Source organism: Salvelinus alpinus, chromosome 31 (assembly GCF_045679555.1).
Source record: "Salvelinus alpinus chromosome 31, SLU_Salpinus.1, whole genome shotgun sequence".
Lineage (NCBI taxonomy): Eukaryota > Metazoa > Chordata > Actinopteri > Salmoniformes > Salmonidae > Salvelinus > Salvelinus alpinus.
This window is the reverse complement of record NC_092116.1, coordinates 19,997,318-20,010,254: the sequence shown is the minus strand read 5'-3', so window position 1 is coordinate 20,010,254 and position 12,937 is coordinate 19,997,318. Positions and strand designations below refer to the sequence as shown.

At 46.6% G+C, this 12,937-nt stretch overlaps 1 protein-coding gene across 6 annotated transcripts in view; it reads right to left on the bottom strand.

The window, feature by feature from the left end:
- Window positions 1-12,937, bottom strand: part of LOC139561788 (rho guanine nucleotide exchange factor 11-like) — a 30,868-nt gene that overhangs the window by 8,831 nt on the left and 9,100 nt on the right. For 5 of the 6 annotated variants that reach the window (XM_071379068.1, XM_071379072.1, XM_071379071.1 and 2 more), the window contains 16 exons: window positions 12,826-12,924; window positions 12,631-12,673; window positions 11,223-11,319; window positions 10,394-10,516; window positions 9,795-9,818; window positions 8,959-9,088; window positions 8,686-8,779; window positions 8,473-8,502; window positions 8,055-8,184; window positions 7,729-7,935; window positions 7,485-7,535; window positions 7,223-7,371; window positions 6,796-6,936; window positions 6,418-6,494; window positions 5,010-5,135; window positions 4,802-4,919 (listed from right to left, as the gene is read on the bottom strand). In XM_071379068.1, the coding sequence (XP_071235169.1) occupies window positions 4,802-4,919; window positions 5,010-5,135; window positions 6,418-6,494; window positions 6,796-6,936; window positions 7,223-7,371; window positions 7,485-7,535; window positions 7,729-7,935; window positions 8,055-8,184; window positions 8,473-8,502; window positions 8,686-8,779; window positions 8,959-9,088; window positions 9,795-9,818; window positions 10,394-10,516; window positions 11,223-11,319; window positions 12,631-12,673; window positions 12,826-12,924 (1,639 nt within the window). The remainder of the gene's footprint in view (window positions 1-4,801; window positions 4,920-5,009; window positions 5,136-6,417; window positions 6,495-6,795; window positions 6,937-7,222; window positions 7,372-7,484; window positions 7,536-7,728; window positions 7,936-8,054; window positions 8,185-8,472; window positions 8,503-8,685; window positions 8,780-8,958; window positions 9,089-9,794; window positions 9,819-10,393; window positions 10,517-11,222; window positions 11,320-12,630; window positions 12,674-12,825; window positions 12,925-12,937) is intronic. The other variant, XM_071379070.1, reaches the window with a different exon arrangement.

Genomic DNA, 12,937 nt, shown 5'->3' with positions numbered 1-12,937 from the left:
ACCTAACTACTAAGACTAGCATATCACCTAACTACTACATTTACATTTACATTTAAGTCATTTAGCAGACGCTCTTATCCAGAGCGACTTACAAATTGGTGCATTCACCTTATGATATCCAGTGGAACAACCACTTTACAATAGTGCATCTAACTCTTAAGGGGGGGGAGGGTTAGAAGGATTACTTTATCCTATCCTAGGTATTCCTTAAAGAGGTGGGGTTTCAGGTGTCTCCGGAAGGTGGTGATTGACTCCGCTGACCTGGCGTCGTGAGGGAGTTTGTTCCACCATTGGGGTGCCAGAGCAGCGAACAGTTTTGACTGGGCTGAGCGGGAACTGTACTTCCTCAGAGGTAGGGAGGCGAGCAGGCCAGAGGTGGATGAACGCAGTGCCCTTGTTTGGGTGTAGGGCCTGATCAGAGCCTGAAGGTACGGAGGTGCCGTTCCCCTCACAGCTCCGTAGACAAGCACCATGGTCTTGTAGCGGATGCGAGCTTCAACTGGAAGCCAGTGGAGAGAGTGGAGGAGCGGGGTGACGTGAGAGAACTTGGGAAAGTTGAACACCAGACGGGCTGCGGCGTTCTGGATGAGTTGTAGGGGTTTAATGGCACAGGCAGGGAGCCCAGCCAACAGCGAGTTGCAGTAATCCAGACGGGAGATGACAAGTGCCTGGATTAGGACCTGCGCCGCTTCCTGCGTGAGGCAGGGTCGTACTCTGCGAATGTTGTAGAGCATGAACCTACAGGAACGGGTCACCGCCTTGATGTTAGTTGAGAACGACAGGGTGTTGTCCAGGATCACGCCAAGGTTCTTAGCACTCTGGGAGGAGGACACAATGGAGTTGTCAACCGTGATGGCGAGATCATGGAACGGGCAGTCCTTCCCCGGGAGGAAGAGCAGCTCTGTCTTGCCGAGGTTCAGCTTGAGGTGGTGATCCGTCATCCACACTGATATGTCTGCCAGACATGCAGAGATGCGATTCACCACCTGGTTATCAGAGGGGGGAAAGGAGAAGATTAATTGTGTGTCGTCTGCATAGCAATGATAGGAGAGACCATGTGAGGATATGACAGAGCCAAGTGACTTGGTGTATAGCGAGAATAGGAGAGGGCCTAGAACAGAGCCCTGGGGGACACCAGTGGTGAGAGCACGTGGTGCGGAGACAGATTCTCGCCACGCCACCTGGTAGGAGCGACCTGTCAGGTAGGACGCAATCCAAGCGTGGGCCGCGCCGGAGATGCCCAGCTCGGAGAGGGTGGAGAGGAGGATCTGATGGTTCACAGTATCAAAGGCAGCCGATAGGTCTAGAAGGATGAGAGCAGAGGAGAGAGAGTTAGCTTTAGCAGTGCGGAGCGCCTCCGTGACACAGAGAAGAGCAGTCTCAGTTGAATGACTAGTCTTGAAACCTGACTGATTTGGATCAAGAAGGTCATTCTGAGAGAGATAGCAGGAGAGCTGGCCAAGGACGGCACGTTCAAGAGTTTTGGAGAGAAAAGAAAGAAGGGATACTGGTCTGTAGTTGTTGACATCGGAGGGATCGAGTGTAGGTTTTTTCAGAAGGGGTGCAACTCTCGCTCTCTTGAAGACGGAAGGGACGTAGCCAGCGGTCAAGGATGAGTTGATGAGCGAGGTGAGGTAAGGGAGAAGGTCTCCGGAAATGGTCTGGAGAAGAGAGGAGGGGATAGGGTCAAGCGGGCAGGTTGTTGGGCGGCCGGCCGTCACAAGACGCGAGATTTCATCTGGAGAGAGAGGGGAGAAAGAGGTCAAAGCACAGGGTAGGGCAGTGTGAGCAGAACCAGCGGTGTCGTTTGACTTAGCAAACGAGGATCGGATGTCGTCGACCTTCTTTTCAAAATGGTTGACGAAGTCATCAGCAGAGAGGGAGGAGGGGGGAGGAGGGGGAGGAGGATTCAGGAGGGAGGAGAAGGTGGCAAAGAGCTTCCTAGGGTTAGAGGCAGATGCTTGGAATTTAGAGTGGTAGAAATTGGCTTTAGCAGCAGAGACAGAAGAGGAGAATGTAGAGAGGAGGGAGTGAAAGGATGCCAGGTCCGCAGGGAGGCGAGTTTTCCTCCATTTCCGCTCGGCTGCCCGGAGCCCTGTTCTGTGAGCTCGCAATGAGTCGTCGAGCCACGGAGCAGGAGGGGAGGACCGAGCCGGCCTGGAGGATAGGGGACATAGAGAGTCAAAGGATGCAGAAAGGGAGGAGAGGAGGGTTGAGGAGGCAGAATCAGGAGATAGGTTGGAGAAGGTTTGAGCAGAGGGAAGAGATGATAGGATGGAAGAGGAGAGAGTAGCGGGGGAGAGAGAGCAAAGGTTGGGACGGCGCGATACCATCCGAGTAGGGGCAGTGTGGGAAGTGTTGGATGAGAGCGAGAGGGAAAAGGATACAAGGTAGTGGTCGGAGACTTGGAGGGGAGTTGCAATGAGATTAGTGGAAGAACAGCATCTAGTAAAGATGAGGTCAAGCGTATTGCCTGCCTTGTGAGTAGGGGGGGAAGGTGAGAGGGTGAGGTCAAAAGAGGAGAGGAGTGGAAAGAAGGAGGCAGAGAGGAATGAGTCAAAGGTAGACGTGGGGAGGTTAAAGTCACCCAGAACTGTGAGAGGTGAGCCATCCTCAGGAAAGGAACTTATCAGGGCGTCAAGCTCATTGATGAACTCTCCAAGGGAACCTGGAGGGCGATAAATGATAAGGATGTTAAGCTTGAAAGGGCTGGTAACTGTGACAGCATGGAATTCAAAGGAGGCGATAGACAGATGGGTCAGGGGAGAAAGAGAGAATGTCCACTTGGGAGAGATGAGGATCCCAGTGCCACCACCCCGCTGACCAGAAGCTCTCGGGGTGTGCGAGAACACGTGGGCAGACGAAGAGAGAGCAGTAGGAGTAGCAGTGTTATCAGTGGTAATCCATGTTTCCGTCAGTGCCAAGAAGTCGAGGGACTGGAGGGAAGCATAGGCTGAGATGAACTCTGCCTTGTTGGCCGCAGATCGGCAGTTCCAGAGGCTGCCTGAGACCTGGAACTCCACGTGGGTCGTGCGCGCTGGGACCACCAGGTTAGAGTAGCAGCGGCCACGCGGTGTGAAGCGTTTGTATGGTCTGTGCAGAGAGGAGAGAACAGGGATAGACAGACACATAGTTGACAGGCTACAGAAGAGGCTACGCTAATGCAAAGGAGATTGGAATGACAAGTGGACTACACGTCTCGAATGTTCAGAAAGTTAAGCTTACGTTGCAAAAAATCTTATTGACTAAAATGATATAGTACTGCTGGCTGGTGAAATAGGCTAGCTAGCAGTGGCTGCGTTGTTGACTTTGTTTGAAAGTGTAGCTGGCTAGGTAACCTCTAACTGGCTAGGTAACCTCGACAATTACTCTAGACTACACAATTATCTTGGATACAAAGACGGCTATGTAGCCAGCTAAGATCAAACAAATCAAACTGTTGTACTGTAATGAAATGAAATGTAATACTACCTGTAATACTACCTGTGGAGCAAAGCGGAATGCAACTACTCGCTCCAAACCAAACCGGAAGTGCGTATCGTAAAGGGAGAGGCAATAGAAGTGTTGTTTCTTGTATTATTGTCTTTTGTGTCTTTAGAGGACTGCTTCACCTTAATGTCCCCTTTCCCTTTTTTTCTGTCCTTATTTTGTCCCACTTTGTCCCTTCTTCTCTTCTGCCAACTAGACACTCCTTGTTAGCTAGCTAGCTTCTTTCAGGAATGTCCCTAGCAACTGCCTAGCAACAGGTAAACAACTTAGCTAGCTAAGAAAACGGTATAATTTTATGAAAAATTGTTACTTTTTCAAAAGCCTTTCTTCTTTGTTTGCTGCTTGTTTGGTCTCCTATTCAGTTTGCAGTTTTCTTTAGATTTTTTTCGATGTACTTTACTCTAAAAAAACATTTAAATTTCAATATTTGTAGGAGCTCATCTTTTCAGCTGCTGCTGCTTAATTTGGAACTCCGGAGTTCCAAATACTAAGACAATCCATACTAAGACTAGCATATCACCTAACTACTAAGACTAACATGTCACCTAACTACTAAGACTAACATATCACCTAACTACTAAGACTAACATGTCACCTAACTACTAAGACTAACATATCACCTAACTACTAAGACTAACATGTCACCTAACTACTAAGACTAACATATCACCCAACTACTAAGACTAACATGTCACCTAACTACTAAGACTAACATATCACCTAACTACTAAGACTAACATATCACCTAACTACTAAGACTAACATGTCACCCAACTACTAAGACTAACATATCACCTAACTACTAAGACTAACATATCACCTAACTACTAAGACTAACATATCACCTAACTACTAAGACTAGCATATCACCCAACTACTAAGACTAACATATCACCTAACTACTAAGACTAACATATCACCTAACTACTAAGACTAACATATCACCTAACTACTAAGACTAACATATCACCTAACTACTAAGACTAACATATCACCTAACTACTAAGACTAGCATATCATCTAACAGTAACTTAATGAAGACCACTGGTGCTAAACTGTCAGACTATCAGTGTGTGTGATGTCCAGTAACAGAGGGTACTTGGTGAGAATGAGTGTGAGAGATTCTCTATATAAATAAGAGAGAGAGAAAGAGAGATATGGAGGCGGATGATGGATCCTACGTACCCTCTGTGTGTTTGATGATGTTGTCCAGTAACAGAGGGTACTTGGTGAGTATGAGTGTGAGAGATTCTCTATATAAATAAGAGAGAGAGAAAGAGAGATATGGAGGCGGATGATAGATCCTACGTACCCTCTGTGTGTTTGATGATGTTGTCCAGTAACAGAGGGTACTTGGTGAGTCTCTGTGTCTCAGACACCAGCAGGTCCTTCAGCTGCAGCCTCCTACAGTGAGGACTGGCCTCACACTCCTGACAATACATCAAACAATCAAATCAATTAGCGGAAAAGCCATTGTGACTGCATGTATGTGTGTTACCTGGGTGATGCGTGTGTGTTACCTGGATGATGTGTGTGAAGCGAGGGTCTTTGCGCTGCTTGTTCTTAATGAGTTCCAGAGCCTGAGACTGCTGGCTGCACAGGTGGGACGCCTGCTCCTGAAACTCCTCCCCCGCCACGCCCTCAAACTAACACACAGGTACACACCGATATCCCAGTCAAAACACAACACAATATACACTGTGTGTACAAAACATTAAGGACACCTGCTCTGTCCATGACAGACTGACCAGGTGAAATCTATGATCCCTTATTGAAGTCACTTGTTAAATTCACTTCAATCAGTATAAATGAAGGGGAGATAGGTTAAAGAAGGATTTTTAAGCCTTTTTGACAATTGAGACATGGATTTTAGTTTAGTTTATTAATTTGACCATTTAAAAAAAAAACAAGCACACATAAAACTTGAAAAAGCCATACATACACATGAATAAAATCATCGAGGATAACACACAATAAAGTCTGGGACTTATTTCCATTGTGGTCCTCTTGAGATAAGATGGCTAGACAAGATCGAACACAGTATGGCAGTGAAATAATTAAACAAAAACAGAGAAGAAGAACATCTATCTCGTCATTCCAGTTACATCATAGGGGTTATTCATATGGGCACAGAAGACATCAAACAGATTTTACTTTATTTTTAAAGCTGCCCAGAGAGGATGTTGTTTTTATAGGCAGAGGCAACTCATTCCATTCTGAGGCTCCAGTATACATGGATTGTGTATGTGTGCCATTCAAAGGGTGAATGGGCAAGACAAAATATTTAAGTGCCTTTGAACGGGGTATGGTAGTAGGTGCCAGGCGCACCAGTTTGTGTCAAGAACTGCAACGTTGCTGGGTTTTTCACTCAACAGTTTCCCGTGTGTATCAAGAATGGTCCACCACCCAAAGTACATCAAGCCACCTTGACACAACTGTAGGAAGCATTGGAGTCAACATGGGCCAGCATCCCTGTGGAACGCTTTTAACACCTTGTAGAGTCCATGCCCGACCAATTGAGGCTGTTGAGAGCAAAGGGGGGTACAACTCAATATTAGGAAGGTGTTCCTAATGTTTTGTTCACTCAATAAGCATATGATTGAAAACTATTGGACAGGTGTTATCAACAGCTGAGCCCTCAAACTGACCGCTAACAACGTAACACTCCATCTCACTGATGAACATGCTAACACTGCTAAATATGTAAATATGCGACCAATAACATTTGATTTGAAGGGATAGTAAAACAAAGACTGAGGGAGTCATTTAGCAGACACTCTTATCCAGAACGACTTACAGTAGTGGGTTCATACATTTTCATACTGGTCCCCCTGGGAATAGAACCCACAACCCTGGCGTTCCAAGCACCATGCTGTACCAACTGAGCCACACGGGACCGGGATGACGTGATTAGCTAGTTCAACTCACCCTGGCCAGCATGATGTCACCGATGCCCTGAACGATGGGAGATTCCCTTTTCTTTTTCATGGCTTCACACAGGCTCACTGCAACGCAATAACAACGGTGGAACAACGTTGATCAAACAAAAGCATTGAAGCAACGTTGATCAAACACAATAACATTGAGCTTAACGTCAATGAGACTGACTACCAAATCAAAGGCAACGCTAAAACAGTGCTTCTCTACCATGCAGCACCTAAAGCCATTAAAACATATTATATTTACACAGCGATACCACAAACGGAGAACCTCTTTAATGCAACACAATCTTATCAGATCTTTAGATTCACATTTGCCTGAATACCTATTGACAGAACTGAGTAACACACAAGCACACACACTGACCATGTAGTTGGTAGACCTGAGGCAGGTTGGGGAAGATGCAGGCCAGCTCGTCAGAGCTCAGAACACACCTCATCTTCTGGAAAAACACCTGATCCAAGACCCTGAGAGTACGCAGGTGAGACGCCTCTGTCGTCAACAACTCTGAGGAGAGAGAGGGGGGGGGGAGAGGATGGAGGGAGGAATGGCGGGAGAGGTGAGAGGAAGGGGGAGACAGAGAGAAGAATGTAAATATAACAATCTAATAATATTTACTTCTGAAAATAACAGAATAGAAGTTGTTAGTTCCAGTCAGATATACAGTGGCTATGTTTAGACAGGATAAAGGCCCAGTTGTAGATGCATAAAGTTTTCACGTGTTCCTCTAGGCCTGAATGTATCCTTGCACATTCCTCTGCTGCTACCCAATGGTCAAGCAGTGTTTGTTTACCGTAGATGATGGCCTGTCGGTCCACCTCTCGGGGACAGAGAGTAGCCAGGACCTGAGGGGCCACTGTCTCCTGCCAGTTATGACTGTCCACCACGTCATCCTCTAGGGCTGGGGCATCAGGGAGCAGGGCCACCGGGGACTCCTCAAACCTACACACACACACGCGCGCGCGCACAGAAGCACAGAGAGAGAGAGAGATGTTTTAATATACTTCCAGGTCCATCAAAGTTGAAGACCTCAGTAGGTTGTAGTGATGACTTACTGTCGTCTAGACGACCGAGGGGTGCATGGAGGCGTGGGGTTCTCCAAGGATCTGAGGAGGAAAAACCAATCAGATCTGGTTCTATTCTGTTTTCTTTATTCTGTGCTACAATGATGCTGCTCAACCACCCCATCAGGAGCATGTGGATCCTACAGTGTGTTCCGAAACAGTGTCTGTGTGTGAGTTTGTGCAATGTGTGTGGTTTCATATATGTGTGTGTGTGTGTGTGTGTGTGTAGTCTCACCGTGCTGAGCTACTGGTGGCTGAGGAGGAGGCGCTGTGGTGTAGGGGTGTCAGGCCCGGCCCCTCTATCTCCTCCCCACAGTCCTCCATGTCCACGTCGCTACGGGAACGAGGGACTGTCTCCACTCCTGAAGCCCCGCCCCGCCGACGCCCCTCCCCTTGCGCCTTCAGAGACTCACTACGAGCCAGACGCACCGACACCATAGGGCTGAGAAAGAGACAGCGAGAGAGGAAAAGAGAGAGAGAGAAACACATAAGTAAAAATGTACAATCTTGACACACAAACAATTGTGCACAATAGACCTGACACACCGCTCTCTCTGATACCTGTCCATACTGTCCTCTCCCAGGCTGCTGGAGGACAGTCTCTGGAGGTCTCCCTCGTCCCCCTCCTCCCCGGGGATCTCTGGGTGGTTCTCAAACTGCTGGATGATGTTCCTCACACTGCCAGGACGCACTGAGAGGAGACGAGACAGGGTACACACACACAGAACATCAAATGAATCAAATGTATTTTATAAAGCCCATTTTAGAAATCAGCAGTTGTTACAGAGTGCTTTACTGATACCCAGCCTAAAACCCCAAAGTGAAAGCAATAACAGTACATCAAGTCTCTTTGGATAAAAAAAGTGTTTGCTAAATGGCATTTATTATTATATATTATCATGTTTTAAAATAAGCTGAGAAAACACTGAAAAAAAGAAAAGAAGATAAAATAAGATATTCAAAATAATAAATGACATACCTTCAGTGGGCGACAAGGGGACATGGAACGCTGGGAAATCAAAGTGAAGCAAAAGAAAACATGAGACGAAAAATTGATCAACGAGGGTCAAAACGAAGGATGAGGTAACGGGAATTAAATCATACTGTTACGATGAAAACAGAATGTGTGTGTGTTTGTCTGTGTTTGTGTGTACCCGTCTGTGTGTCTGTCTCAGTGTGTGTGTGTAGTTACTGGACTGGGAGGTGCTCCTGGGCTTGCCGATATACTTCAGGATGGGGTTTCTCTTCCTGTCCTCTCCATCCTTCTCTTTCTTTGCACTGCTCAGCTGTAGAAGTAAACAACAGTAAAGCTCTGTGATGTAAAACAATCATTTCAAGCACAACTTGGACATTGAGAACGTTTTTTGTTTTGCATAGTAAAAATTCAAGCAAACGTTTCTTATTGGACAAGTGCCTACTGAATATGACCCAGAACACAGTATTCGACCTTTGACCCAGCTCCTACCTTCTTGGTCTTGGGGAAAAAGGCGAGCCACTTCTCCTTCTCAGTGCTGAGTCCTGGAAACACCCTGGAGTCCCTCAGCTTAATGCCTGAGTGACGGAGGTACAGCAGCACCGCAGAGGCTAGAGGAGAACTGAGGAGGGAGAGGGAAGGAAAGAGAGAGGCAGTGTGAGGGCGAGAGAGAGGGGGGAGAGGGAAGGAAAGAGAGAGGCAGTGTGAGGGCGAGAGAGGGGGGAGAGGGAAGGAAAGAGAGAGGCAGTGTGAGGGCGAGAGAGGGGGGGGAGAGGGAAGGAAAGAGAGAGGCAGTGTGAGGGCGAGATAGAGGGGGGAGAGGGAAGGAAAGAGAGAGGCAGTGTGAGGGCGAGAGAGAGGGGGGAGAGGGAAGGAAAGAGAGAGGCAGTGTGAGGGCGAGAGAGAGGGGGGAGAGGGAAGGAAAGAGAGAGGCAGTGAGAGGGGGGAGAGGGAAGGAAAGAGAGAGGGGGGAGAGGGAAGGAAAGAGAGAGGCAGTGTGAGGGCGAGAGAGAGGGGGGAGAGGGAAGGAAAGAGAGAGGCAGTGTGAGGGCGAGAGAGAGGGGGGAGAGGGAAGGAAAGAGAGAGGCAGTGTGAGGGCGAGAGAGAGGGGGGAGAGGGAAGGAAAGAGAGAGGCAGTGAGGGTAAGAGAGAGGGGGGAGAGCGAGTGTGAAAAAGGTAACGGGAAAGAGAAAGAAACGCGGAAAAGAGACAAAGAAAGAGAGGAAGATAAATAACAGAATGGAGAAGGGTACGTTTACACAAAAAAACAAGCATTATTATTCAATCACGTTCCAGCAACAGACATGAGACGCTCCGACTTTTATTACCTTCTGTCGTCTTCGTGCTTCGAGCTGCAACACACAGAAAAACAACTGTTAGCTTCTTCACTCTCGCACTCTTCTGCACAAAAACAACAACCTCTCTTTTAATAAGGTCTCTGGCTTAGTTCCAAAGTGGCTCGGTCCTGTTGAACAAGGTGTAAAAAAAAAAAATCCTTGCTGATAAAAAACAAGGTGACCTGTTTTGTTTCTACCTAGCAGTGAGTCATGTGATAGGAGTGAGTAGGTGTGTGTAACAAACATCATGTGGGTAGGGCCGCCGCGGCTCGAGGTTACCTGCAGAGCCTCCCGAGTGATCAGTGATCACACTCTGACCTTTGGTACGGTGAGATGTTGAGGCTAGTTGAGCTCCCTCTACTGCCAGCTGGCTCAGTCACTGTCCTACCGTAGTTACTGTTTTGCTATGCTAACACTGAACCATCGCAGCAAAGCACAAAAGTAACAATGTCTGTTATTTGTTGCCATCTTAGCAGTCCTATTTACTGTATCTCCCTTAGAATGCATTGCATATATAGGGGCCCAGAGTTTTTCCTGATAAGGTCACATGGGATAAACATGTTGTTTCATAGCTAAACGTTCCAACTCACAGTATCTCCCAGAGAGCAGTGACCTGTCTGTCCACCACCTGTTTCTCCTTGGCTGGGTCTCCATCCAGCTGCTGCAGGTCTCCCTCTCCAAACAGAGAGCCCAGACCCATCATCTGCTTGTTCCTACACAAACACACACGTCATACCACACAAGTTCAAAGGTCACACACATAACCTTCAATACACACAAACTACAGCTGAGACGATAAACTGAAAATGATCCAAACCGACCGATCCACTCGTCGCAGGCATTATGCTGATATCGTTCCCGAGCTGACAAGGCAAAATTACATCGTTCTGCCAGTTAACCCACTGTTCCCCGGGCGCCGATGACGTGGATGTCGATTAAGGCAGCCCCCCCCCCCGCACCATTCTGATTCAGAGGGGTTGGGTTAAATGCAGAAGATACATTTCAGTTGAATGTGTTCAGTTGTACAACTGACTAGGTATCCCCACCTTCCCTTTCATTACGATAAGTAGCCTATAACAGAGAAATGTGAAGTTTGAAATGAAATAGGTTTGATAATATGGGTGATTGTTGATGGGACAGTTGATGGCTACAACCATCAAACTAGTAGTAGTTTAAAGGATCGTTTAAAACCTGTGTTGCACATGAATGTTCTAAAGTTAAATCGATCCAGTCAGGCAATTTATCACAATCTGTTTTTGTCCATATCGCCCAACTCTAACAAACACAATAACATACACACGGCCATTATCTGCATTTAGCACAAGCCTCAATGCACACACCAATGGGTTTCATATACACACACACACTGTCAAACACAGACACCCCTCCAGATGATTCAGCTTGTCCCATAGACTGTACCTGTAGTCCTGTATTTGGTCCTGAATGTCAGGCAGCACCTGCTGTTGGAGCTCAGACAGAGGTCCCCTGATGTCCTCCTGGGCATGGAGACGACTCTCTGGGACAGGACACAACACCTCACAGTAAGACTTACTACAGACTGAACTAGAATCACAACCCTGTACTGACAGAGTTAAGACTGACCACTTTACACAACTACCATTACTGGTCATGCGCTGGAGGGGTTTGTAAACTACCAGTCAAATCAAACCCAGTGTGTTAAGGCAGATGGTTGTAAATCTGACACCATAGAGCTGCAATTAGGTGTTCCTCAAGGATCCATTTTAGGTCCCCTGTGGTTTATTATCTAGATCATCAACATTGGGAGCCATATTGAGACTAAAGGTGTACATTTCTATGCAGGTGACACTGTTTACTTATTAAGTGGCAGCAATTTCCCTTCAGCTTTTGACAAAGCTCAAACGGCTTTAAAACATCATTCAACAGAATCTGGAAGATTTGAAGCTTGTTCTGAATTCCTGTAAAACAAAATGCATGGTATTTCCCCAAGAGTAAACACTCTGAAAAACATGTAATTAGTACCTTGGAAGGACATTCTATAGAGCATGTCAAAACGTACAAATAACTGGGAGTTTGGGTGGATGAGAAGTTGAGCTTGTTTTTCCTTTGCCGCCAGAAAATAGTTGATTAGTTGTGCTTTTCTCTCCGTGTTGGACTATGGTGATACTGTTCATGTGCAATCCTCAAGCTCTATACTGAAGGCTCTTGACTGTGTATCATGCAGCCTTAGTTTTGTCACCAATCTCTACAGTGCTGTCGGGTGGACATCACTAGCAACACGCAGGCTCAAACACCGCTCATTTTATCTATCCTCTCTTCTAGCTCGAAATTAAAACAAGCTCAGATCTTAATCTTGTTTTATGCTAACAGTCCCAAAAATGTTTACAGAGCATGGAAAAAGGTCATTTCATTACTCAGCCCCCTGGTCGTGGAATTCCCTCCCTCCCAGCCAACCTAAAACCCCATGACCTGGTGTCCCTGGAGGAGGTCAAAGGGCAAATAGATGAACAGGTTGTTGAGACATGTAGCTGTTTATAGTTGTCACCCCATGTCACTAGTTTGCGTTGCCTTCTGTGAGGAAACATGTTTTACTTCACACACATGCCTACACACACACAGTTTGTTTGCTGTTGTATTTGTGCTGTTGCCAGTCTTCTGTCTGTGTTGTCCGTTTTGTCTTACATTGTTGTTTTTTATTGTAACCCCCGTCCCCACAGGAGGCCTTTTGCTTCTTGCCAGGCCATCATTGCAAATAAGAATTTGTTCTTAATTGACTTGGCTGGTTAAATAAAGGTTAACTCAAAATAAAACCATCACAGTAACGTTAGTATGTTGAGTTGGATCTTACCTATATCAGTCAGGTACTCTTCTCGTACTCTGATTTTTAACAGCTGAAAATTAAATAAAAAATGTAAGGAACCGTAACTACAACCGTTACTACAAGAATACTTTAAAATCTTGCAAGATTATTAAATGGTCCGGTCTAATTGATTAAGACTAATTCACTGAATTAATTAACTGAATAAACCAATGAGAAACGCACAGCGTCAGGGTCCAGGAAGTGGGAGCAGATCTGAGGCGCGAGGGCACGGGCGTCTTTAGGGCTGGAGCCCAGGTAGGCCTCCACCGACAGGTAGAACAGCTGTTGTAGAGAG